The following is a 26,799-nucleotide window of genomic DNA, read 5'->3' as shown; positions in this document are numbered from 1 at the left end:
GAAATACATTAATCTCCTGTGTGTGTGTGTGTGTGTGTTTAGGAAGATATTATAAAGCCTCTCTTTAATGGGTTTCTTTAAAACCAAACTTAATGTCATGTTTTGCAAAGGGGGTTACAAACCAAAATAAAGGGGATAACTAAATGTGGTGAGTTTTATGTATCCTCCTAGCTTAAGTAGAATACTGTGCTCTGCTCAGTCAGAGATGAAATGTTTGTTGCCTTGCCTACCATCTATAAGCATTTAATTTGCTACACAAATAAACTGTGGATAGAGATGTTTAACTTTGTGTGACATTACTTTAACAGAGAGAAGGAGCAAGAAAGGGAAGAACAGTTAATGGAAGACAAGAAAAGGAAGAAAGAGGATAAAAAGAAAAAAGAAGCCACTCAGAAGGTGGGTTTTACCAATTAAAGTCTGTCTTTACGTAGCCAAGCATCTAGAATAAGTAACTGCCTTAGTTTGGATACCTGACAATCTTAATAATGCTACTTGAGGCATTAATTTACTTAAGAGTTTTAAGATTTGAAAGTGGGAGAAAGTTAAAGACCTGCATTTGTTACCATAAAGTAGATGTTAAATTAATGCTATAGCTGATTTTATTGAAAACAACAGTAAACAATACTGAGAAAAGCAAGAGAGTTACCGACACTTAAATGCTTGTACTGTTTCCTTATTTGTGTCATGATTAATCTCCATTTTCTTAAGCTTGTAGAATAACTTTTCAAAGCTTGCCATTTGCCCTGATCTTGTCCTTCTGGTCCACCTACAACATTATCATTTATATGAGCCTACCTTTTGATAATTCTGTAAAGAAATCTCCCTCAGAGAGGATCTGGTGGGCTTGCTTCATGCTCTGGGGGAGATAGTATTGCACAGCTTTGAGGCATTTGCTTGGGGAAAAAGAGATGCTAAAAGAAAAAAAGACAGAGCTTCCCTGGTGGTGCCGTGGTTGAGAATCAGCCTGCCAATGTAGGGGACACGGGTTCAAGCCCTGGTCCAGGAAGATCCCACATGCTGCAGAGTGACTAAGCCCGTGAGCCACAACTACTGAGCCTGCGCTCTAGAGCCTGCAAGGCACAACTACTGAGCCGGCGTGCCTAGAACCCGTGCTCCGCAACAAGAGAAGCCACCGCAATGAGAAGCCCGCTCACCACAATGAAGAGTAGCCCCCGCCCTCTGCAACTAGAGAAAGGCTGCGCGCAGCAACAAAGAACCAACACAGCCAAAAATAAATAAATAAGTAAATTTATAAAAAAGAAAAAAAGACATAGGACTGACAGCTGTCAACTGTCAAGTCTTAGTTGAAGTGTTTGCCTGACAGTGTTGTGGGGAACAGAGAGTGGGTAGACCTCCCCGCCCTGCCCCCTCTGCTGAAGAGCGTGCCCCTCTGCCCTGGCCACTGTCTGAGCTAACTTCCCCCACTTCACTGCAGACTCTGGCTCGGCACGGTTGCATTTCTGCCTTTGCAAAGTGCCGGGCAGAATCACTTTGCCTCTAGTTCTTGTTACCACCACCTGAAGCACTTGGGAAGCAGGGCCTCAGTGTGAGGCAGGTTTGAGGGTCCCTGCTGTGGAGCCAGGTTACTGAAGCTAAGTTCATGGAGGGGAAACAGTTACCAGCTTCAGAGGGAACTCTAGATTTAGAAACAGACTCTAGAAATTCGAACTCAAGGGACACTACAAGTTACCCCAGCACTGTTGGATAGAGTGTTTCCCATTATTCTGTTCTCTGAATTATTGAAATCATTTGGGAGTGCGGGCACAAAAAAAAACAGTGGAAATATTTTCTGAATTGGATTGCATATGACGCTGCCACATTAAACATGTGAAATGTAATTTATCTTTTCTTGAAGACTTAATTAAAAGGAATATTTATTATTGTTTGGTGCTGTAATAGACTACTGTGCTCTTTAAGGTTTTGTCTGCTTTTAATTGTGTTTCTGGTTCTGTTAATAGTGGTGTGCTCACCATCACATCTTCATGCTGTCAGGGTACCTGCTTCTAATCTGAGCTTGTTAGAACTGCCTAAAATGACAGTAAAGAGCCTGAATAAAAATGTCAGATGACGACCCAGAGGCTTTTTTTTTTTTTTTTTTTTGCAGTACGTGGGCCTCTCACTGTTGTGGCCTCTCCCGTTGCGGAGCACAGGCTCCAGACGCACAGGCTCAGCAGCCATGGCTCACAGGCCCAGCCGCTCCACGGCATGTGGGATCTTCCCGGACTGGGGCACGAACCCATGTCCCCTGCATCGGCAGGCGGACTCTCAACCACTGCGCCACCAGGGAAGCCCCCAGAGGCTTCTTTTTTATACTTGGTGGATACTGCCACATTCCACGTCACCAAGGTTGTGATGTGCGGGTCCACCAGCTCTAGGGTATCAGGGGCATTGTACCCACATGCAGTGACCTTCCTACAGGAGTGATGGGATAGTGAACCTCAGTGTAGGCTTCCTTCCTTCCTCCCTCCCTCTCTCCCTCCCTCCCTTCCTTCTTTCCTTCCATTTATGGCTGCCTTGGGTCTTCGTTGCTGCGCGTGAGCTTTCTCTGGTTGCAGCAAGTGGAGGCTGCTCTTTGTTGCGGTGCGTGGGCTTCTCATTGCGGTGGCTTCTCTTGTTGTGGAGCACGGGCTCTAGGCGTGCGGGCTTCAATAGTTGTGGCACGCGGGCTCAATAGTTGTGGCTCATGGGCTCTAGAGCACAGGCTCAGTAGTTGTGGTGCACGGGCTTGCTCTGTGGCACGTGGGATCTTCCCGGACTGGGGCTCGAACCTGTGTCCCCTGCATTGGCAGGCAGATTCTCAACCACTGCGCCACCAGGGAAGCCCCAAGGCTTTCTTCCTTTAGGGCATTCACATTTCATCTAATAAATTGTTACAAAAATTGGATTTTGCAGTCTGTGGGAATACGTGGTTATAAGCTGGCCACTGGGGAACTTGAACAAAGGCTGGTTACAAGAAGATGCCTAATAGAGTGATTGTTTTAGGCAATTGTACAGTTCATCCTCATTCTTCACATAGATAACAATGTTTTTTAACCTGAAACGTCAATACTAGAAGTGATTAATAAAATGTGCATCTGTAAACCTTCGTTGTGGATCCTACTAAGAAAAGTGATTTAAAATAAAAGATGGTGTGTATTTATTTGAGAGTGAATTGGGATTATTTATGCAGAGAATTTCATATATACAGCTGGACAGTCACCCCCATGTATTTGCATCTGCATTAAGAACTGGTTTAAAAGTTACAGCAAAGAGGAAAATCACCATAAATGAAATTTCAAATGGTTAATTATGAACAATAAAAATTCACTCATTTTTGTTCAGGAATGTTCTAGATTGGCTGACACAGGATCTAGGCTTAACACATGGCCTTTGATATTGTTTTATCATACTGAACCATTGTGTAATTTCAGAATTAGATTCTGATTTAGCACTTTTAAGGAGCGAGCACAAAGCTCACCATGTGACTGTCTTAGTGGTTTCTGACCTCACTGTAGAGACAGCACCTCAACTAGGAGGCATAAAATGTGCTATAATGCAAAGAATGGTAGAGAATGTGCCAGAGGTTCTATAATGGGGTCATTCATTCAGTCAGTCAGCAAACATTTGTGGTGCCTCTTCCTAGTGCTTCCACATCTTTCTCTCAGCCTACCCCATTGCTTTACAATCATCTCTTTCTGTCTACCCCATTAGACTGGCTCTTAAGTTTCTCAAGACTTTATTCATATTTGTATTTCCAGTAACTAGGACAGTGCCCAGTGCAAAAGTGTCAAAAAATGTTTGTTTGGGCTTCCCTCGCGGCGCACTGGTTGAGAGTCTGCCTGCCGATGCAGGGGACACGGGTTCGTGCCCTGGTCCGGGAAGATCCCACGTGCCGTGGAGCGGCTGGGCCCGTGAGCCATGCCCGCTGAGCCTGCGCGTCCGGAGCCTGTGCTCCACAACGGGAGAGGCCACAACAGTGAGAGGCCCATGTACCGCAAAAAAAAAAAAAAAAGTTTAATAAGTGAATGGGGATGGCGGAGTCAAGATGGCATACTAGGAGGACGTGGAATTCACATCTCCTCACAACTAGGGCACCTACCAGGCACCAGTGGGGGACCACGGACACCTAAGGGGACGGGAGGAACCCCCAGCAACGGGCTTGCGGGATCTTGGTTCCCAGGCCGGAGGTCGGGCCCGAGCTCCTGTGGTGGGAGCTCCGAGTCCAAACCACTGGACTAACAGAGAACCTCAGACCCCAAGGAATATCAGTCGGAGGGAGGCCTCCCAGAGGTCCTCATCTCAGCACCAAGACGCAGCACTATCCCACTGCCTGCAAACTCCAGTGCTGGACCTCTCAGGCCAAACAACCAGTAAGACAGGAATACAGCACCACCCATCAAAAAAAAAAAAAAATGAAATGACAAAAAAATGTTACAGACGAAGGAGAAAGGTAAAAACCTACAAGACCAAATGTAGACGAAATAGGCAACCTACCTGAAAAAGAATTCAGAGTAATGATAGTAAAGATGATCCAAAATCTCAGAAACAGAATGGAGAAAATACAAGGAACATTTAACAAGGCTCAAGGAGAACTAAAGAGCAAACAAACAGTGATGAACAACACAATTACTAAAATTAAAAATACTCTAGAAGGAATCAATGACCGGATAACTGAGGCAGAAGAACGGATAAGTGACCTGGAAGATAAAATAGTGGAAATAACTGCCAGGGAGCAGATTAAAGAAGAAAGAATGAAAAGAACTGAGGACAATCTCAGAGACCTCTGGGACAACACTAAACACACCAGCATTGGAATTACAGGGGTCCCAGAAGAAGAAGAGAAAAAGAAAGGTACTGAGAAAATATCTGAAGAGATTATAGTCGAAAACTTCCCTAACATGGGAAAGGAAATAGTCAATCAAGTCCAGGAAGCACAGAGAGTACCATACAGGGTAAACCCAAAGAGAAACACGCCGAGACACATATTAATCAAACTAAATAAAAGAAAAAATATTAAAAGCAGCAAAGAAAAAGCAACAAATAACATATAAGGGAATCCCCATAAGGTTAACAGCTGATTTTTCAGCAGAAACCCTGCAAGCCAGAGGGAGTGGCAGGACATATTTAAAGTGAGGGAAGGGAAGAACCTACAACCAACATTACTCTACCCAGCAAGGATCTCACTCAGATTCGATGGAGAAATTAAAACCTTTACAGATAAGCAAAAGTTAAGAGAATTCAGCACCACCAAACCAGCTTTACAACAAATGCTAAAGGAACTTCTCTAGGCAGGAAACACAGGAGAAGGAAAAGACCTACAGTAACAAACCCAGAACAATTAAGAAAATGGTAATAGGAACATACATATCGATAATTACCTTAAATGTAAATGGATTAGATGTTCCAGCCAAAAGACGTAGACTGGCTAAATGGATACAGAAACAAGACCCGTATATATTGCTATCTACAGGAGACCCTGTAGCTGGAGTAGCAATTCTCATATCAGACAAAATAGACTTTAAAATAAAGACTATTACAAGAGACAAAGAAGGACACTACGTAATGATCAAGGGATCAATCCAAGAAGAAGATATAGCAATTGTAAATGTTTATGTTCCCAACATAGGAGCACCTCAATACATAAGGCAAATGCTAACAGCCATAAAAGGGGAAGCTGACAGTAACACAATCATAGTAGGGGACTTCTAGCACCCCACTTTCACCAGCGGACAGCTCATCCAAAATGAAAACAAATAAGGAAACACAAGCTTTAAATGATACATTAAAAAAGATGGAGTTAATTGGTATTTATAGGACATTCCATCCCAAAACAACAGAATACACTTTCTTCTCAAGTGCTCATGGAACATTCTCCATGAGAATGTTCATGGATAGATCATATCTTGGGTCACAAATCAAGCCTTGGTAAATTTAAGAAAATTGAAATCGTATCAAGTACCTTTTCTGACCACAACACTATGAGACTAGATATCAATTACAGGAAAAAAATCTGTAAAAAGATACAAACACGTAAAGGCTAAACAGTACTCTGCTAAATAACCAAGAGATCACTGAAGAAAGCAAAGAGGAAATCAAAAAATACCTAGAAACACATGACAGTGAAAACACGACAACCAAAACCTATGGGATGCAGCAAAAGCAATTCTAAAAGGGAAGTTTATAGTAATACAGTCCTACCTCAAGAAACAAACATTTCAAATAAACAACCTAACCTTACACCTAAAGCAACTAGAGAAAGAAGAACAAAAAAACTCCAAAGTTAGCAGAAGGAAAGAAATCATAAAGATCAGACTAGAAATAAGTGGAAAAGAAATGAAGGCAACAGTAGCAAAGATCAATAAAACTAAAAGCTGGTTCTTTGAGAAGATAAACAAAATTGATAAACCCTTAGCCAGACTCATCAAGACAAAAAGGGCAAAGACTCAAATCAATAGAATTAGAAATGAAAACGGAAGAGTAACAGCTGACACTGCAGAAATGCAAAGGGTAATGAGAGTTTACTACAAGCAACTATATGCCAATAAAATGGACAACCTGGAAGAAATGGATAAATCTTAGAAAAGCACAACCTTCTGAGACTGAACCAGGAAGAAACAGAAAATATAAACAGACCATTCACAAGTACTGAAATTGAAACTGTGATTAAAAATCTTCCAACAAACAAAAACCCAGGACCAGATAACTTCACAGGCAAGTTCTGTCAAACATTTAGAGAAAAGCTAACACCTATCCTTCTCAAACTCTTCCAAAATATAGCAGAGGGAGGAACACTCCCAAACTTATTCTACGAGACCACCATCACCCTGGTACCAAAACCAGACAAAGATATCACAAAAAAAGAGAACTACAGACCAATATCTCTGATGAACATAGGTGCAAAAATCCTCAACAAAATACTAGCAGACAGAATCCAACAACACATTAAAAGGATCATACACCATGATCAAGTGGGATTTATCCCAGGGATGCAAGGATTCTTCAATATACGCAAATCAGTCAATGTGATACACCATATTAACAAATTGAAGGAGAAAAACCATATGATCATCTCAATAGATGCAGAAAAAGCTTTTGACAAAATTCAACATCCATTTATGATAAAAAAAACTCTCCAGAAAGTAGGCATAGAGGGAACCTACGTCAACAGAATAAAGGCCACATATGACAAAGCCACAGGCAACATCGTTCTCAGTGGTGAAAAACTGAAACCATTTCCTCTAAGATCAGGAACAGGACAAGGTGGCCCACTTTCACCACTGTTATTCAACATAGTTTTGGAAGTTTTAGCCACAGCAGTCAGAGAAGAAAAAGAAATAAAAGGAATCCAAATCGGAAAAGAAGAAGTAAAACTGTCACTGTTTGCAGATGACATGATACTATACATAGAGAATCCTAAACATGCTACCAGAAACCTACTAGAGCTAATCAATAAATTTGGTAGAGTAGCAGGATACAAAATTAATGCACAGAAATCTCTTGCATTCCTATATACTAATGATGAAAAATCTGAAAGAGAAATTAAGAAAACACTCCCATTTACCATTGCAACAAAAAGAATAAAATACCTAGGAATAAACCTATCTAAGGAGACAAAAGATTGTATGCAGAAAACTGTAAAACACTGATGAAAGAAATTAAAGATGATACAGACAGATGGAGAGATATACTATGTTCTTGGATTGGAAGAATCAACATTGTGAAAATGACTATACTACCCAAAGCAATCTGCAGATTCAGTGCAATCCCTATCAAACTACCAAGAGCTTTTTCACAGAGCTAGAACAAAAAATTGCACAATTTGTATGGAAACACAAAAGACCACGAATAGCCAAAGCAATCTTGAGAAAGAAAAATGGAGCTGGAGGAATCAGGCTCCCTGACTTCAGACTATACTGCACAGCTGCAGTAATCAAGAAAGTATGGTACTGGCACAGAAACAGAAATGTAGATCAATGGAACAGGACAGAAAGCCCAGAGATAAACCCATACGCCTATGGTCACCTTATCTTTGATAAAGGAGGCAAGAATATACAATGTAGAAAAGACAGCCTCTTCAATAAGAGGTGTTGGGAAAACTGGACAGCTACATGTAAAAGAATGAAATTAGAACACTCCCTAACACCATACACAAAAATAAACTCAAAATGGATTAATGACCTAAATATAAGGCCAAACAGTATAAAACTCTTAGAGGAAAACATAGGCAGAACACTCTATGACATAAATCACAGAAAGATCCTTTTTGGCCCAAATCCTAGAGAAATGGAAATAAAAACACAAGTAAACAAATGGGACCTAATGAAACTTAAAAGCTTTTGCCCAGCAAAGGAAACCATAAGCAAGACGAAAAGACAACCCTCAGAATGGGAGAAAATATTTGCAAATGAAGCAACCAACAAAGGATTAATTTCCAAAATATACAAGTAGCTCATGCAGCTCAATATTAAAAAAACAAACAACCCAAAGCAAAAATGGGCAGAAGACCTAAATACACATTTCTCCAAAGAAGATATACAGATTGCCAACAAACACATGAAAAAATGCTCAACATCACTAATCATTAGAGAAACGCAAATCAAAACTGCAATGAGCTATCACCTCACACCGGTCAGAATGGCTATCATCTAAAAATCTACAAAGAATAAATGCTGGAGAGGTTGTGAAGAAAAAGGAACCCTCTTGCACTGTTGGTGGGAATGTAAGTTGGTACAGCCACTATGGAGAACAGTATGGAGGTTCCTTAAAAAATAAAAATAGAACTACCATATGACCAAGCAATCCCACTATTGGGCATATACCCTGAGAAAACCATAATTCAAAAAGAATCATGTACCATAGTGTTCATTGCAGCACTGTTTACAGTAACCAGAACATGGAAGCAACCTAAGTGTCCATCGACAGATGAATGGATAAAGAAGATGTGGCACATATATACAATGGAATATTACTCAGCTATAAAAAGAAACGAAATTGAGTTATTTGTAGTGAGGTGGCTGGACCTAAAGTCTGTCATACAGAGTGCAGTAAGTCAGAAGGAGAAAAACAAATACCATATGCTAACACATATTATATGGAATCTTAAAAAAAAAAAAGGTTCTGATGAACCTAGGGGCAGGACAGGAATAAAGACACAGACGTAGAGAATGGACTTGAGGACACAGGGAGGGGGAAGGTAAACTGGGACGAAGTGAGAGAGTAGCATTGACATATATACAGTACCAAATGTAAAATAGATAGCTAGTGAGAAGCAGCTGCATGGCACAGGGAGATCAGCTCCGTGCTTTGCGACCACCTAGAGGGGTGGAATAAGGAGGGTGGGAGGGAGATGCAAGAGGGAGGGGATATACGTATGCATATAGCTGATTCACTTTTTTATACAGCAGAAACTAGCACAACACTGTAAAGCATTTATACTCTGATAAAGATGTTTAAAAAAAAAAGAAAAAAAGAAGTGAATGGTCGGGACTTCCCTGGTGGCACAGTGGTTAAGAATCCGCCTGCCAGTGCAGGGGACGTGGGTTCGATCCCTGGTCTGGGAAGATCCGACATACTGTGGAGCAAGTAAGCCCGTGCGCCACAACTATTGAGCCTGCACTCTAGAGCCTGTGTGCTGCAACTACTAAAGCCTGTGTGCCTAGAGCCCATGCGCCACAATAAGAGAAGCCACTGCAGTGAGAAGCCCGTGCACCGCAATGAAGACTAGCCCCCACTCGCAGCAACGAAGACCCAACACAGCCATAAATACATACATACATACATACATACATAAATGTATTTAAAAAAATAAGTGAACGGTCAAGAATGGATGCTGGCAACATAATTTTCCTGAAGAACTGACTTTTATTTAGCTAAATTAAGTTTTTTCTACATAGAAATTAAGCACGAGCTTCTTTTCCTTTATGCTCAGTGGTTATGGCGGTTTGCTCTTTCTAGAACCATCCCTGAGTAAACTGTTAGAGTTCACTCATGAGAGAGGTGTCAGAGAAGGATTTCACTCACGTTCGTTAGTCTCCTGCTGCTAAAGAATCATTGTTTAGCGTTGGCAGAACATATGTTTTGATCATCCAGCTTTTCACCGTCTGGGGGCAGCTCTTTTTAACAGAACCCACATTATAAGACACATTTGACATTAGTTGGGTTTGTTGCTTACAGCTAGGGAAGGCATTGACTTCCTGTATAACTGTTCTTCCAAATGGCATTGTGAGAAGTATTTACAGTGGTATAATCTTCAGTTGCCTTAAGGAATTGGTATGTGGATACAAATCAGTTCATTCTTCGATATATGGGCTTATAGAAATTATACGGTAGAATTGAGCTCTGTAACAGTACTGGGAAGCACATTCATTTTAAGAGGCTGCCTACCACAGAATCAGTACAGCAGAATTAGCTTGTCTTTTAATGCAAGAATGTAAGAAACACTCCAGGAGGTCATCCAAGTGGATTGTTTTAACTCAGTGGTGTGCTGGAATCCGTTTTGAAGGGGCTGGTTAGCCACAGGACAGACCTTCCAAAGATGACCATGTTTTCATGAACACCCAAAGCAGTAACTTAGTATGATTGCCAGCCACAAATAATTAAACCTCTTCTATAGGAATATTTTTGTTACAGAAGTCGGAGAACTAATATAAAAATATTTTTTGGAAGATTAACAGTTGGGAAAAGGGGGTCAAAATAACCCATGATCTCAATAATGTGATTTAACCCCTATTGGAATTCTGGTGCATTTCCTTTGGAATATTTTTCTTATTCATGACCTTTTGTGGTTTTGCTTAAATATTATAGGGCATGTATAATTAGATGCTCTCCTTTATTTTCCCTTCTTAATAGCAGAAGCAGTTTTCCGTGTGGCTCCTAGTCATCATTTCCAAACTCTCCAAAAACCCATTATTATATTCAGCATATCCAACCTTTTAAGTTAGTCACTTCCAGAAATGTATTAGTTACTATATAAAGAAATACTTTCAACAAAGCAATCTGTATTTGTTCAAAATTTATATATTTCAACCTTATTGAATATTTCTGTTTCACATTATTTTCTATAAACTTTGATGATAATAGCAGTTATTAAGCATTGGTGTAGGATATCTGATTTAATCCTTACAGCATCCTTTTCTGCAAAGGAGATACTGTTATTATCTTCATTCAGAAGGTAAATTAAAAACTGAGATCGCATAGCCAGGAAGTGGCATAGCTTGGTTTTGAATCCAGCTTTCCTACCGTGATCTCTGATGCCTCTGAGTATGGCCCCTTAAACTTTGCTTTCTAGATTTGAAGTCAAGTGTTTGAGTCCATACTCACAGGTAAATCTTTTTGTCTCTGTAGTTAATTTTGTTTCTGGGCCTCATCCATTTGCTTTTCTCTAGTCATTGCGGTCCCTGAATGGGAAATAGCATTCCCAGTGCAAGGACCTCATTTAACGAGAGTGGAATGCTTTTTTGTCTTAAGTTTTAGAATCTTTCATAATGATGGTCGTGTAAGTTATAGCTGGACATACGGCCGTTGTGTTTAGAAGGATGTCTGAACTGACTTTTTCTGAACTTTAGGTATGCCTATGTATCTGACACCTTGAATTACTAATATCAGAATTAAAGTAGTCTTACAATACAATACAGAATTAGAAAGCAAGTCTCATTTACTCACATCTCTTTATTTTGCAGGTCACGGAACAAAAAACCAAAGGTAAGATTTTTTTTTTTCCTTTTTAGATTTATGCTCTTTTGTGTTTAGATTTTACACTTTGCTGACTCAGCCTCCAATCCGCTTGATTCGTGACAGTGGGTGTAGAGTAATTAAGTTTGGCTGTTTGCAGTCACTGAAGAGCAGTAATGACAAATTAAAAGTACTTAGTGTTTCTAGTTGGCCTTACATTTTTTGGGAGGGAAGAGAGATTAGACAGTGTAATAATACCTTGTTTTGAAAGTAAAGAGGTGATGATTTTGAACTGAACCTTTTCAAAATTTTTCTTAGAACAATAGCAAAAGCAACACACTGGTCCCTACTTTACAGATGGGTTGTTCACCACCTTGCAGAGGGTTGTTCACCACCTTGATCCATGATAGGCATTGAGTCTGAAAATGAGTGTTACATTTAGGATGCTCATGCTGTCTTCTGAACTAGAGCCTGGAATATGCTTTTAAAAAAGATAATGCACTTTAACTCTTACAAAATTGTGATGTGTTGTAAACAGAAGCAGATGTCCCTGAGGTCCTTCTCGACCTCTAATGGTCTGCGTGTATTCAGTTCTTTCTCTTTTGTTCATTTTGATCATGCAGTCTTGCGTAATCAGTGGTCATACTTTTGGTCAGTTCTCCTTAAGAATGGGAGACTTAATTCCTTGAGACCAGTGTTGTAACTCCTAACCTCACCCACTTAAATATGTTGTTGTCTGCTAGCATATGCACTAGAATCATTTGCATAGACTTGTCAAAACACGCAAGCCCAGTCTCCTCTCAAACCTTCATGGTCCCAGGCCACAGCCCTAGCAGATCGATGTAGGGAAGCTCTGCAGGGTGACCACAGTATATGTCCCAAGTTGAGGACCACTACCCTGGATGAAGGGAATCAGATGTGATTATAACATGGGGGAAGAAAAGGGTCATGGAGAGGCCAAGGCTTGATGGGAGGTTCTCTAATGACTGATTTCTAAATTGTTTTGTTTCGTTTTATTGGACCACCAGGCCAAAGTATGTCACACAGTGGTGGAAGACTAATGAAGATGGTACTAGTTTCTTAGGAAACTTAGTTCTGGAAAACTAAAAAATACTCAGATGAGTAGACATTACTGTCATATATTTCTAATCAAAAAGCATTTCAAAGAGAATATAGTCTGGAACTTTGTAGTGATTTATGAAATAAACTGAGAGAAACTACTATTAGCTGTAATTATTTTAATTAGTTAGAGAGAACAGTGTTCTCCCCTTGTACTTCCAGCCAGTTTCTAACCAAGGCTAGGCATTATTTTGGAAGTATCTCTATAAATTACTTGTTTGAAATATAAATTATACTTTACCATAGAAATAGTGTTATTGATAGTAGAACAGTGTCCATATTTTCTAAACCAGTATACTGTCTAGGAAAGGATTTTGGCATATAAGTATATTTATAGGACTTTTTGATGATTTATGAGGACAACAGATGAGAAAATTGGCATTTTCCTAAGAAATCCAGACTCTGTGGTTGCTGGAACACAGTGGTTGGGTTCCTGGGCCTGGCCACAGTTCTTAATACTTGTGACTCCAAGGACCAGTTGAGCTGTCGAAATAAGCTGCTCTGTACGTTAAGTGGTATTTCTATTGGAAAACTGAAAATCCGTTAGAGTTTTCTTTCTTTTTTTTATTTGTACCAGGTCTCTTCTCAGAATCACATTCCTCTTTTCTCTGCCAAAGCCTTACAAATTAAACTTTTTTTTTTACTTACTACCAAAGTTTCCCTCCATTTAGGGTTTTTCTCATACCTACCATAAAATGGAATACAGTTTCACAGTTTCCATACCCCCCTATCGCCACCACCCTCCCACTCAAAAATTAAAATAATCCTGAAGTGAGCTGAGAGCCTGTTTTGGGTCTCATAAGGGATTTAATTGTTAGAACTGGGGAATAAAAATTATCCCTGAGGTATGTTAGACCATAAGTAGAAGGAGGCCCTGATTTTTCTACCTTTTTTATCCCGTTTTACAGCCACATCTTCATCTTTGTTCGCAAGAGCCTGCCTAAATCCCATTTTTCTTCCCTCCGCTGATGTTTCTGGGTCCTATTCCCCTTCCCAAAGATGGTGCCTGCCTCAGGCAGCCTCCCCTTAACTCTGAATCCACCTCTCTTTCCCCAACAGACCCTATATAAAAAAAAAGACTGTGTTGGTGCCAAGTCTCTGGTTGTACAGAGGACTGAAGTAAGGTTTGTCCGTACTTCAGAGAAAAAGTAAATTCAGCATATTTTCTTTATTTTCCATCATTTAAAAAAAGTGAGAATTTTGGAGAAAACAGGACAGGGCTTTCAAGTGGAGGTTAGGTGAAGACATGGGCCAGAGCTGGGCCTGCTATTCAAGTAGCAAATAACTAAAAGGCACTTAAGGTAGAAGCTGATCTCCTCCTTTGTTGGATATTGGTCTTGGAATTGGAAAAGTTTGTGGGATTGATGTAATAGACCAGATTTAACAGGGGTGAAGGGTATGATTAGGATTGAAGAAATAGACTATGTAATGGTAGAGTTTGGACATAACCATTTAGCATTGTTAAAAAGATGTTAGATCTTAGGGTGACGGTTGGCTTAATGGAAGTTATCAGTATGAAATAACCGATTTGTAGAAACTAACATGACCTTAAGCTACATTACTGGAAATACAGTATCTAGGCAGGGATTCACAGTTCCTGTAATGGGCACCACTCTATGCAAAGGAACAGAGATCAACCTCTATGGACTATGAAGAGTTTGGGCCAGAATGGTCAAGGAATTTGAACCTGTGTCCCCTCTGGCAGGGTTAAATACTGGAAGGGGGTGGGGAGTGTTTAACTCCCAAGGAATGCTTCCCACATGGGGAAGCTATGGTAACTATCTTCAAAGATTTGAAGGGCTCTGGTGCCTGACACTTAGCAGTTCCTTGGTAAATGTCTGTTGGTGAGTCAAAGCAACAGGGAAAAGCTTCCAGCTCAATATAAATTAAAATTTTCAGATACTGCTGTCCAAAGCAGTACTTCATAACCTTTACCCAGTTTGGACACAGCAGAGAAACAGCACTTTCCCATCGGCATACCTGAGGAGGTGGACCACTGTTGTACAGTGGCCACAACTCCGGCTTTTGAGTCCATTCCAGAAGTCATATTACAGTGGGTGCGTGGTGCTGCGTGCACTGAATAACCTTGGGTCTACTCTGATTGATTAATATTTGAGGTAAGCTTTCTCCCCCTGAGGTCCAACTAGTGCCCATCAGAATGACAGCGGAATCATTAGTGATTTAACGAGGAGAGGAGCTTCCAGGGAGACAATCTGGACAAAGGCCAGTGTGCATTGAGTATGGGGAGTGAGTGGAAGGTAAAGAAATGGAGACAGTGCTTAGAGGTTACCGCACAGTGTTGAGTGTGTGTCAGCCACTCTGTGTGTCATCAGTCTTTGAGATTTTTTGTATTGCATTGTAACTCATTATTATTCACCAAGAAAATTTTCAGTCTAAAATAATGTCTTCTCTAGAGCTTGTTTGTATTTTAGCTACTACTTTTAAAACATTTCTAGAAGGGTTTTTTGTTTGTTTGTTTTTGTTTATTTGTTTGTTTTTGATGTTTGGTACCATCAAGGTATTTAAAGAATAAAAATTAATTAAAAAACCGAAACAAAAAGGTGTTTAAAGAAAATAGTTTGTATTGGTCCTACCCGTATCGGAATTTTCTTAAAGAATACTTTTATCTGAAAAAGAATCTTATTGAAGTTTTTCAGAAATAGAGGCAATTAGAAGTTCAGACTGTAAGATGAGAATGGTATTAAATAATGGCAACAGGGAAGGGGAAAAGATTCAATCATTAGAGTAAGTAAATGGCTTTTGGGGGTAAATGAATGCAAATTAGAAAATAGGATACCCAGCATTTTTCACGTCTTTATTTCCCTGATGCAGAGATCATGTTTAAGCCACAGACTTTCTCTCTGGAAAATAAGAAACTGTGCCCTTACTTTGAGCAGCTCATCTTTAGAAATATTTGCACCACAAGCTATTAAAATCACTAAGGTTCAGAAGAGAAGAGAGAGGGCCCAAAAAGTAATTCAGACTTAATCATAATTTCCCTCTCCTCTGTTACTGCCTGACTTTCTGGAGCATGACGTGGCACACGCACTGATTCTGATGTCTCTAGTTGGACTTTCGGAAGTAGGTCGGATTGGGCATCCTGCCCAACAGCTGCATTGCCCTCCAGTTAGTGCCTAGAGTTGTGACTGGCTTTTAAATGTTGAAAATTCTTGAATTTACAGAAAGATGTAATTTTTAAAAAAAACAACAATAAGAATTCATTCACGTCCTGAAACAGCTTGCTCTTAACATGTATCACAGGCAGGCTTTTTCTGACTGTGTCCTAGAGTTTTGAATGGCTCATCTCCCAGAATAGAGCACCATGTTGCAAGGAGAGTGGTCAAGCGGTGGTCCTGTTTTACAATGACTTCATCGTTTATGATCCATTCTACCTCTGACGTGATGGTGGGAAAATGCCTTGAGGAGCTTTTGCAGGGAATCTTGCACAATACACAGTACCCACCAGATTTCTTTGGTTATGCTATGAATGTTGTAAAGTTAGTCGAACTGATGTTCAGATCTCAGCTCTGTAGACTCTCCTTACCATGTCTTACTCTATTTTAGAGAAATGAGGGAAGGCATGTAACAAACCTGGTTACCTTAAAGTGGAGATTCTAGCCCTCTTATAGAAGGGTAGCCTTGCAGAAGCATAACTCCTTCTGTCCTAAAAACTGGTTGGGAAGAATCCCGCCAGCCTTTGTCAGCTTCTTGTTTATTCTCATAATAAGAGGAAAGGGGATTGGGAATGCCATGTGCTACGGAATCCTCCAGGCACAGATAGAAAATGAATCATTAAATAATTCATCTTTATTCATTCATTATCAGTTATTTATCCACTGGCTGTTATAAGTCATGCAAAGGGTACTATATTAATAATATTAGATAATGACCAGTTTATTTTCTTAAGAAATATGTTTATTTACTTATTTATTCATTCATTCATTCATTTATCCTCTGACCTCCCTTCCTTACTAGGAGGCCCAGAACTGCCTCATGATTGACTAAGGTTAGACCCAAGCATTGCTTTGCAGCTAGTTCAGGCTCCTACTCTTTTTTTTTCCTGTCACTCAACAGTACTCACCAATGTCCAGTGGGTATAGATTGGGCCCCCTGATTTTTGATGATGTACCTCTCTCCTCATAAAGGACCCAGTTCAACAAGCGACATGCTGGCCCAGCATCATTTCAGCAGTTAGAGCAATACTGCCACCAGGGCTGGCCCTTACATGACTCTGGGTGTCAAGGATTTGGGCCTCAGAATCATCTGAATTACCAGTCTCAATGATTGTTTCTGTATTGCTGCCAGCCTGCATTTGCCAGGTGGATATTCTTGGAACGGGTGGCAGTCTTTTGGTAAGATGAAGCAAGGGAGGTGCAGATCCAGAGGAACATTTTCTATAGGGTCGAGGGGAAGCCAAGGGGTCCTGCAGAGCTTCACGGTCGTCTCAATGTTCCAGTACTTCCTGTTTGCCATTGTAAAAGTGAGGGAAAACCTTAAGTATTTAAAGTAAATAGGAGAACTATCTACATTTTGAAATTTTTATTTTAAATGAACAGTTGAAAAAACACACACAGGGTCCACTTAAATTTTTTTTTTGGACAGAAGCAAAAAGATAACATTTCTAATGTTTACACAGAGTGCCAAGAGTCTTTGAGTTCAGGTGGCTGTAGAAACCAAAACCAAGTTGATTTTGTGATTCTCTAGGCCTGGGGTTCCCTGTAGGGGTCTACTCTGTGCCAGGCCCTGAGAAAGAAAGATGAAAGATTCTTGCCATTGAGGAACTTCTGGCATGGTGGGGAGAAGGGTCTGTAAATGGAGAATGTCAGTATAACCAGTTCATTCAGTGGTACAGAGATGGACAGCATGTTCCAGGATCCCAAATGAAGGGTGCGTAGCCTACCTAGTCCAGGGACTTGGGGGAAATTTTCTCAGAGGCCAGTCTTTCAGGATGTGGATGAAGGGAAAGGGCCCTTGGGCTGAGAGCCTTGAACCTTTACCATGGGTTTTGTGTGGGGTTTGTATGCATCCTTAGACCTTCTAGGCAGCCCACTGTTGATTTAGGGGAGTGAATGGTGCTTGCTTCCCTCTCCTCCTTAGTTAATGGAATGTAATTCCATGATACCTCAGTCTTTGAATCCTTGTCACCATCACTCGTTGCCCTTACCGTACCTTCGGTAAACTGAAGATGCTGGGGAATCTGGAAAGACCATGTCCCTCAGAGTTGGGTGAAAGAAGAGTTGTCTTATTAGAATTGGTCTCATGGAAACTTTCTTAAAAATAATCTTCAGGGCTTCCCTGGTGGCGCAGTGATTGAGTCCGCCTGCCGATGCAGGGGACACGGGTTCGTGCCCCGGTCCGGGAGGATCCCACATGCCGCGGAGCGGCTGGGCCCGTGAGCCATGGCTGCTGAGCCTGCGCGTCCAGAGCTCGTGCTGCGCAACGGGAGAGGCCACAACAGTGAGAGGCCCGCGTACCGCAAAAGCAAATAATAATTTAAAAAAATAATAATCTTCAGAAAAATGAATTTGATCTCAAAGGCTGTTTCCCAATCTCTCTCTTTCAGTGCCCGAAGTGACGAAACCAAGTTTAAGCCAACCAACGGCCGCCAGCCCAATTGGCAGCTCTCCATCGCCACCAGTCAATGGTGGCAACAATGCCAAAAGGGTGGCAGTGCCGAACGGACAACCGCCAAGCGCCGCCCGCTACATGCCTCGGGAGGTGCCGCCGCGATTCCGTTGCCAGCAGGACCACAAAGTGTTACTAAAACGTGGGCAGCCTCCTCCACCGTCCTGCATGCTCCTCGGGGGCGGGGCGGGGCCTCCTCCCTCCACAGCGCCAGGAGCAAACCCCAACGCACAAGTGACAGGAGCGCTGCTGCAGAGCGAGGGTGGGACCGCACCAGGTGAGGAGCCTAATGCAGGTGAACGGGAGGCACAGCGGCTGCAGGGAGTGAGCATGTCGCTTGCGTTGCCCATGTAAAGTCCACGTTAATTATATAGACGCTTGGGGTTACTCAAAAGATGGGGGAGGAGCCCAGTGTGAGATGTGTACCAGCATTTCTCTTCTGAAACTGGGTTTTGGTATCCAATGAGTGTGTGTGGTCTTGGCCTGAGCGTCTAATGTCGCTGCTGTTTTTCCTCTCTCTTTGGGGCCTTTTTTCCTCCTCAGACAAGAGCATTACAGTTCGAGCCTCCATAGTCCCAGCTTCCCCCACAGGTGTGTGCTCAGGGGGCGACGGAAGTGAGGCTAGTGCAGAGGCTGGTTCTGAATCTTAGACTCCCGTGTTTACGTTCCTGGAATGCCAGGAGAATAGAGAGAATGGTCTCTTAGATGATAATGTAGAATCTTGGGAGGATCCCACATGATACCATTCTTTTATTAGATTTTTAAAATCAGTATTTCTTTAGAGAGCCCTGGATTTTGAGCTTTGTTAAAAACTGTATGTAGATATAAGGGATCTTTAGCTGAAGGGTCCTACTGGAAGTTTTGAGTGTTTTTAATAGATGAATACTAAACAGCTAACAGTAAAGAACTTCCAGGTGCCATCCCCCCCTTTTTTTTAAAAGCTTATAACAGATTTCCACGTATTCTTAAAATATTTTTTGAGACTAAATTAAAATTCAGAGCTTGAAGACCATCAGGCAAGGACAATGGGCTGGTGGTTGTTAATGACAGGACGCTTTATTCTAGTTCTGATTTGAACATAGAATTGCCTAGATAATTCTGTTACCATCTTGTGTGCCAAGCGAAGATGGAAAGAAAGCTCGTGGTGACACAGGCTTCATACAGAGATAAGCCCTGTATATGAGGCTTCTTGTGGTAGCTGTCAGGCCAGGCCCAAATCAGGCAGGGAAAGGCCTCCTGGCCCTTCCTTCCTGTCCCCTTGTAACCAGCTGCAAAGGGAAGTGTGAGGGAGCGGTTGTGCCGGGCACTTCAGCAGCTGAGTCTGGCCAGGCGTGGACATCGACATGGGTCCAGTGTGAGTCAGTCTCCTGTTTACATTCTTAAAACCAAGGAGGCCCCTAATCTCAAGAGTTTGAGATTCTCTGCTTCCTTATTTTTATATGGCTCTATGTGATAGTTTTTTTTTTTTCAATGTCATATTGATTTAAAGTTCTTTGGTGAAAGGAATAAGTTTAGAAATTATTGGGCTAAAAACAGGTCATTTTTTCCCCCCACCAAATACAGTAAATTCCATCAAATATGTGCTGAGCCAGACTATTTTATCAAGTTCCTTGGGCATACAAACTGATTCATGCTTGTCTGCCCCTAGCATCTAGCTGGATGGGCATTCCTCATTCAGTAGATGCTTACTGAGTAGCAGTTCCCTGGTCGCCATGTGGAATTCAAACGTTATTAGCAAGATAGGTCTCTGACTAAAAGGCACTAACGTGGGGAAAGGAAGATGTGAACACAGTACACTGAGCAAAATGGCTCCAGACAGGGAAAGGTGGTTTTCAGGTGGTAAAAGCTCAAAAAAGTTTCATAGAAGAAATGGCACTTGAACTCGGCCCAGGAAGACAGGTAAATTTCAGTTTGTGAATTCAGAAGGAAAAAACAGGCCGTGCCTATGTGGAATGGTGCCAGGGTGAGGAGGTGCAATTTGTGGAATGTGGGCATCGTCAGAGAGAGTAGTGGAAGATGAGACTAGAAGAGTCAGTTGGTCCCAGGTTGTGGAGCATCTTGATCAAACTTCAGTCCAGAGAGTTTAGCTTTATTCTTGTACACTAAGAAACTGCCTTCCACACAGCAGTGATATAATCAAAAGTGTGCTTTAGAAAACTCACTGCAGCCAGGAATGTTCAGCATGGATTGGAGATACAAAGCAAGTACAGGGTGTTATTGCCTTGTCTGAAGATACAGGAAGGCCCTTCTCTGTCACTAGGAATGGCAAGAGGGTATCTTTGAGAGATGCTGAGAGGGTGAGATTTAGCAAATACACCAACCAGGCAAAACAGAAGAGATGACTAAGACGGGTGTGATACAGTTTACCAAGGCAGGCAGCTGGGTAGAGAGCTAGTTTGTGGGGAAGCATGGTGAACTCTCCTCTGGGGCACTTGGAGCTTGGGGTGTTAATAGAGCATGCATATGCAGCTGTGATTGATGAGACACTCTCTTTCTCAGAGTCAGCCCTTGGAGGTGCTGCTGCTTCACATTATGCAAATCCCACTTGGGGCCCGGGAGCCTCCTCCAACAACGGCGCCTCCCCCAACCCTATTCACATCTGGGACAAGGTGATTGTAGACGGGTCTGACATGGAAGAGTGGCCTTGCATTGCCAGCAAAGACACTGAGTCTTCTTCCGAAAACACCACCGATAACAACAGTGCCTCGAACCCTGGCTCTGAGAAGAGCACTCTGCCAGGAAGCACCACTAGTAACAAAGGAAAAGGGAGCCAGTGCCAGTCTGCAAGTTCTGGGAACGAATGTAATCTTGGGGTCTGGAAATCTGACCCTAAGGCTAAATCTGTTCAATCTTCCAACTCTACTACAGAAAGCAACAATGGACTAGGGAATTGGAGGAGCGTGAGCGGCCAGGACAGAATTGGACCTGGCTCTGGCTTCAGCAACTTTAACCCAAATAGCAACCCATCTGCCTGGCCAGCGCTGGTCCAAGAAGGAAATTCTAGGAAAGGGGCATTGGAAACGGATACTAGTAATTCCAGTGCACAGGTTAGCACAGTAGGTCAGGCATCCAGGGAACAGCAGTCAAAGATGGAAAATGCGGGTGTTAATTTTGTTGTCTCTGGCAGAGAACAGGCTCAAATTCATAACACTGATGGACCAAAAAATGGAAACACTAACTCCTTGAACTTAAGTTCACCAAACCCCATGGAGAATAAGGGAATGCCCTTTGGAATGGGCTTGGGGAACGCCTCCAGGAGCACTGATGCCCCTTCACAAAGCACTGGAGATCGAAAGACTGGGAGTGTTGGATCTTGGAGTGCAGCTAGGGGGCCTTCTGGAACTGACACAGCCTCTGGACAGAGCAATTCTGGAAACAATGGGAACAATGGAAAGGATAGAGAGGACTCCTGGAAAGGAGCTCCTGTTCAGAAATCAACCGGGTCAAAAAATGACTCTTGGGACAACAATAACAGGTCTACGGGTGGGTCCTGGAACTTTGGCCCTCAGGACTCTAATGACAACAAATGGGGTGAAGGGAACAAAATGACATCTGGGGTCTCTCAGGGAGAATGGAAACAGCCGACTGGGTCTGATGAGTTGAAAATTGGAGAATGGAGTGGTCCAAACCAACCAAATTCTAGCACTGGAGCATGGGACAATCAAAAGGGCCACCCCCTCCCTGAAAACCAAGGCAATGCCCAGGCTCCCTGTTGGGGAAGATCTTCCAGCTCCACGGGAAGTGAAGTTGGAGGTCAAAGCACTGGAAGCAACCACAAAGCAGGAAGTAGTGACAGTCATAATTCTGGCCGTCGGTCGTACAGGCCCACACATCCTGATTGTCAGGCTGTCTTGCAGACTCTTTTGAGCCGAACTGATTTGGACCCCAGGGTGCTCTCAAACACTGGCTGGGGCCAAACTCAAATTAAGCAGGACACAGTGTGGGATATTGAAGAGGTGCCAAGGCCCGAGGGGAAATCTGACAAAGGAACTGAGGGGTGGGAGAGCGCTGCCACACAGACCAAGAACTCAGGGGGCTGGGGAGATGCACCCAGCCAAAGCAATCAAATGAAGTCTGGATGGGGGGAGCTCTCAGCCTCTACAGAATGGAAAGACCCCAAGAACACAGGAGGCTGGAATGACTATAAGAACAACAACTCTTCCAGTTGGGGAGGAGGACGACCAGATGAAAAGACATCTTCCTCTTGGAGTGAGAATTCCAACAAGGAGCAGGGGTGGGGAGGTGGACGCCAGCCCAATCAAGGATGGACTTCTGGAAAGAATGGTTGGGGAGAGGAGGTCGATCAGGCGAAAACTAGCAATTGGGAAAGTTCTGCCAGTAAACCTGTGTCTGGGTGGGGTGAAGGAGGGCAGAATGAAATCGGAACTTGGGGGAACGGTGGGAATGCAAGCCTAGCTTCAAAAGGCGGGTGGGAAGATTGCAAAAGATCTACAGCCTGGACAGAGACAGGCAGACAACCCAGTTCCTGGAACAAACAGCACCAACAGCAGCAGCAGGCACAGCAGCCACCACCACCACAACCAGAGACTTCTGGTTCATGGGGAGGCCCAGCCCCACCACCTCCAGGCAATGGACGACCTTCCAGTTCCAACTGGAGCAGCGGGCCGCAGCCAGTGAACCCGAAGGATGAGGAACCCAGTGGTTGGGAAGAGCCGTCCCCACAGTCGATTAGTCGGAAGATGGACATTGATGATGGCACTTCGGCGTGGGGAGACCCTAACAGTTACAACTACAAGAATGTGAATCTGTGGGATAAGAATTCCCAAGGGGGCCCAGCACCTCGAGAACCAAACCTGCCTACCCCGATGACTGCTAAATCAGCATCAGGTAGGCGATGGCTTTTTCTCACAGGTTTGGGTGAAGAAAAGAAATCCTAAACCAAGGCATTTTTATTAAGATGCATTTATTTAACTAAGCTTTGTTCTGGGAACCTTTCCTACGTTAACTCTAGGCTGTTGTTAACAGAGACTCTCTTTTTATAAAATGGTAGTGATAACAGATGCTGGTAGTACATTTTAATGTTCTTTCTTGGCAAAAGGAAAAAGTAGGCATTCCTGGGTTAGTCTCTCCAGTTTTTTTTTTCGTTTTGGTAATTGTATTGGTCTGCAGAATCCAAAAGATTTATATCTTGCTAAACAAACTGTGCTCTAGATTTAAAAATAAAGAATTAAAATAGGAGCAGAAATAGACCTGACTTCCATTCTGGTTCTGCCTGTGGACACATCCTCTGTGTTTCTCTTGCCCCGGCGACGGGAAGTAGTCTGTGTTGTTCTTGCAGAGGCCATCAGAAAATGCTGTAGCAAAGCTGGGATCTGGAAGGTTTCCATCGCTTTCCAGGTGATTTTTAACAGTTAACCTCTGGAAGTGGAGTACTTCTTTGTGTGGAGATCGTTATCTCATGATAATCAGTTGTCCAGAATTAAACTTTCTTCCCTCCTTATTTGAGTAGGAAACATCATACCTGGTAAATTAAAAATAGTGCTGGTGAAAATTTTTAAAAAGGTGGGGCGGGGGTGGGAGGAGCGTGGGATTTTGAACTCTTTAAAAAAAAAAAAAGTAGTGCTGGTAATCATTCTTAGTTTGGCATTGTCAACTTGAATGTCCTCATATAGTTCAACAAATTAAGAGGATGCACCATTCAAGTGTTTGTTTTTTTTAGTTAAAATTAGTCATAATATTTAATTTTCCACTTTCCAGAGTAAGCTTAGTATTCAGTGAATCCAGTTATGGACACTTAGAAAATGATTACTTTTAATTAGTTCTTCTCTTGAAATATTGAAAAGAATGAGGAAGGAAATGAAGATTGCTCATTAGTTCCCTACCTAGAACATGTAAAAATTTTTATTCATATAGGAAAAAACCTTCAAACTGTACAGAAAAGCAAAAGGTAATAAGTAAAAGAATCTTAGCCCCAGGGTCTCTCCCTGCAGGTCTTAGAATTTTGTGTGCCATTCAAAAATTTCGTTCATACCTATAGCAAAATATATCTATCCTTTAAAATTTTTACACGGAAGGGATTGTACTATATACACTGTTCTTCACCTTGCTTTTTTCATTATTCTTAAAAACTTTCCACGTTAGCATGTACATTTCTGTCTTTTAATTGCTTCGTGTATAGTATTCATTTGATGGGCAACTCACGATTGGTCTCACTGGTCCCTTTTTGGTAGATATTTAGGTTGCTTCCAAATGTTATCTAACAGTGGGCATTGTTGTACATGTAATTTCATCTACCTTTACAAGTATATCTGTGGTATAATTTCCTGGCAGTGGAATTACTGGGCAAAAAGTTAAAGTGACAATGCCAAGTGCCCTCCATGAAGGTGGTACCTATTTCTATTTCCACCAGCAGAATTCAGGAGTGCCTGTTCCTCCTACCTTCACCCCCAGTGGATACTATGGTGTTCATTGAACAAATCATTCTTAGAGATACATGTCCTTTCTTTACAGTCTGGAGCAAAAGCACACCACCTGCTCCAGATAATGGTACTTCAGCTTGGGGTGAGCCAAATGAAAGCAGTCCTGGGTGGGGTGAAATGGATGACACAGGAGCATCGACCACAGGCTGGGGGACCACACCCTCCAGTGCTCCAAATGCCATGAAACCTAGTAAGTATACGGCATTATTTTTGAGGGAGTCTCTATTATAACTTTGGGGGTCACACATTTTGGTGAGGGCTGTTGTTAAACTGTTGTTTCAGTGAGATTCAGGACCTTGAACCTTTAATAAATGGTTAGCAGCAAATGCTGGGGACTTGGCATAAGTAAAAATGCTTACAGTGAACTAAAAGTCATGTTAGTTTTGTTGATTTCGTTTTAACTTAGGTGTAGTGTCTGGCCAGAACTGAAATTTTCATGTGGTGTTTTTTTTTTGCTCAGTAACTTAAATATTGCTCATTAGATCTATTTTGCATCTCTGCTCTCACGTTGGTATAATTTTTTTTTAAACTCCTGGCTTTTAACGTGGAACAAGGTCTCTGCTGCCCAGTGACTTCATCCTTCCGTTCCTTCCTTTCCCCTTTGTCTCTCTTCTCATACGTCCACCCACGTAAGCACATTTAAGGTTTCTTGAACCCAACAAAGATTTCTTCATTTGAATTTTTACACAAAGCACGTCACACTTATTCACGATCATTGAGAATCTGAGCTATACGAGATCCAGCTGGCAATGTGTAGTCACAGTAATTTGCAAACTTTGTAAATGGATGCTGCGGAGCGTCCCACTGGATGGTGCTCAATTGAAAAATTCAGTTTCGAGTATCTGTTTTCACTTGTTTATAGTTTTCTTAAAAAGTATTCCAACATCACTTTTCTACCATATTGCAGACTTAAGGAATTGTCTTTTGATTAAAAAATGTGGTCAGACTGAATACTCAAAATTTGAACAAGAATAAAAAAATTCTGCTGTCAAGTTTATTTTATGGTATGTATGATTCTCACCATGCCACAGGAAGGAATATCATCTTAGCTATCTGTATTCTAGAAACTCACTCTTGTTCCTATGTAACTTGACTGCATTTTAAAAATTACGAATCTCCTTCACTTCATAGAAATAGCTTTATAAAGAATTTGATTTTGTCTTGATTTTCATTGCAAAATTGGTTGTATCATCATGGGAAATACCATCCTGTAGACTTGGACTAGATCCAAAATGCTGTTGGAAGGCATTAAGCAGACCCTTGGCACAAGGAGGTACTTCAGCAGTGCTTTCAGGATTTTTATGTGTCTTTCCCAACTTCAGGATCATCTTTTGTCCATCACAAAAGACTCACTTTTCTCCAGATTTTAAAAAGTCTTCTACTCTTCAGGATCATCTATATCTGCAGTTAAAGCTGTAGTTATATTTACTCCTTCTCTGGGTAATTTCAGTGTGTAATAGAGGAAGGGGCTAGATCATCACAGCCTACCAAATTGATGCTGATAGTTAACCTGTGATCTTGTCTAGACTGCAGATACCTTATATCTGGTGTGGGCTCTGTGACTAAAAATCGGAGCTTTCTAATCTTTCTCCAAGAAGTCATTTGTTAAAAGTTCAGCTTCTTTCTCTAGAAGAAGGGTTACGTGGATGTCGTCCTTCTTTGAAGGGGTCAGTATGTCACTTATGTTGGGTCTTTAATTCCTGTTGCTTGTCAGAATGTATAAAGCCTGTGTTTACAATAATAGTGGATAACCTCCTATGCAGAAGAAATGGTCCTGGTTATCAATGGCATTTCCAGCAGCGGAGGGGATAGCCCCCAAGCCCTGCCTCTTGCTGCCCAGTCACAGAGCCCCTGCAACGGGGGCTCAGTGAACCCCATGGAGGTTCCATCAGGTTCCCCATGGCGTTGCTGGGAGATGATGCCACAGTCTGAGGAAATCAACTGCCTTGCACCCTGTGTACTTGAT

General features: G+C 42.0%; 1 protein-coding gene across 9 annotated transcripts in view; it reads left to right on the top strand.

The window, feature by feature from the left end:
- Window positions 1–26,799, top strand: part of TNRC6B (trinucleotide repeat containing adaptor 6B) — a 250,109-nt gene that overhangs the window by 176,721 nt on the left and 46,589 nt on the right. For 8 of the 9 annotated variants that reach the window (XM_079936132.1, XM_079936128.1, XM_079936129.1 and 5 more), the window contains 5 exons: window positions 309–396; window positions 11,658–11,679; window positions 18,332–18,670; window positions 20,893–23,241; window positions 24,865–25,023. In XM_079936132.1, coding sequence (XP_079792258.1) covers window positions 309–396; window positions 11,658–11,679; window positions 18,332–18,670; window positions 20,893–23,241; window positions 24,865–25,023 — 2,957 coding nt within the window. The remainder of the gene's footprint in view (window positions 1–308; window positions 397–11,657; window positions 11,680–18,331; window positions 18,671–20,892; window positions 23,242–24,864; window positions 25,024–26,799) is intronic. The other variant, XM_079936125.1, reaches the window with a different exon arrangement.

This window comes from Stenella coeruleoalba (assembly GCF_951394435.1).
Source record: "Stenella coeruleoalba genome assembly, chromosome: 11".
Classification (NCBI taxonomy): Eukaryota; Metazoa; Chordata; class Mammalia; order Artiodactyla; family Delphinidae; genus Stenella; species Stenella coeruleoalba.
The sequence above is the reverse complement of the archived record's forward strand: the minus strand, read 5'-3'. Positions and strand labels throughout refer to the sequence as shown.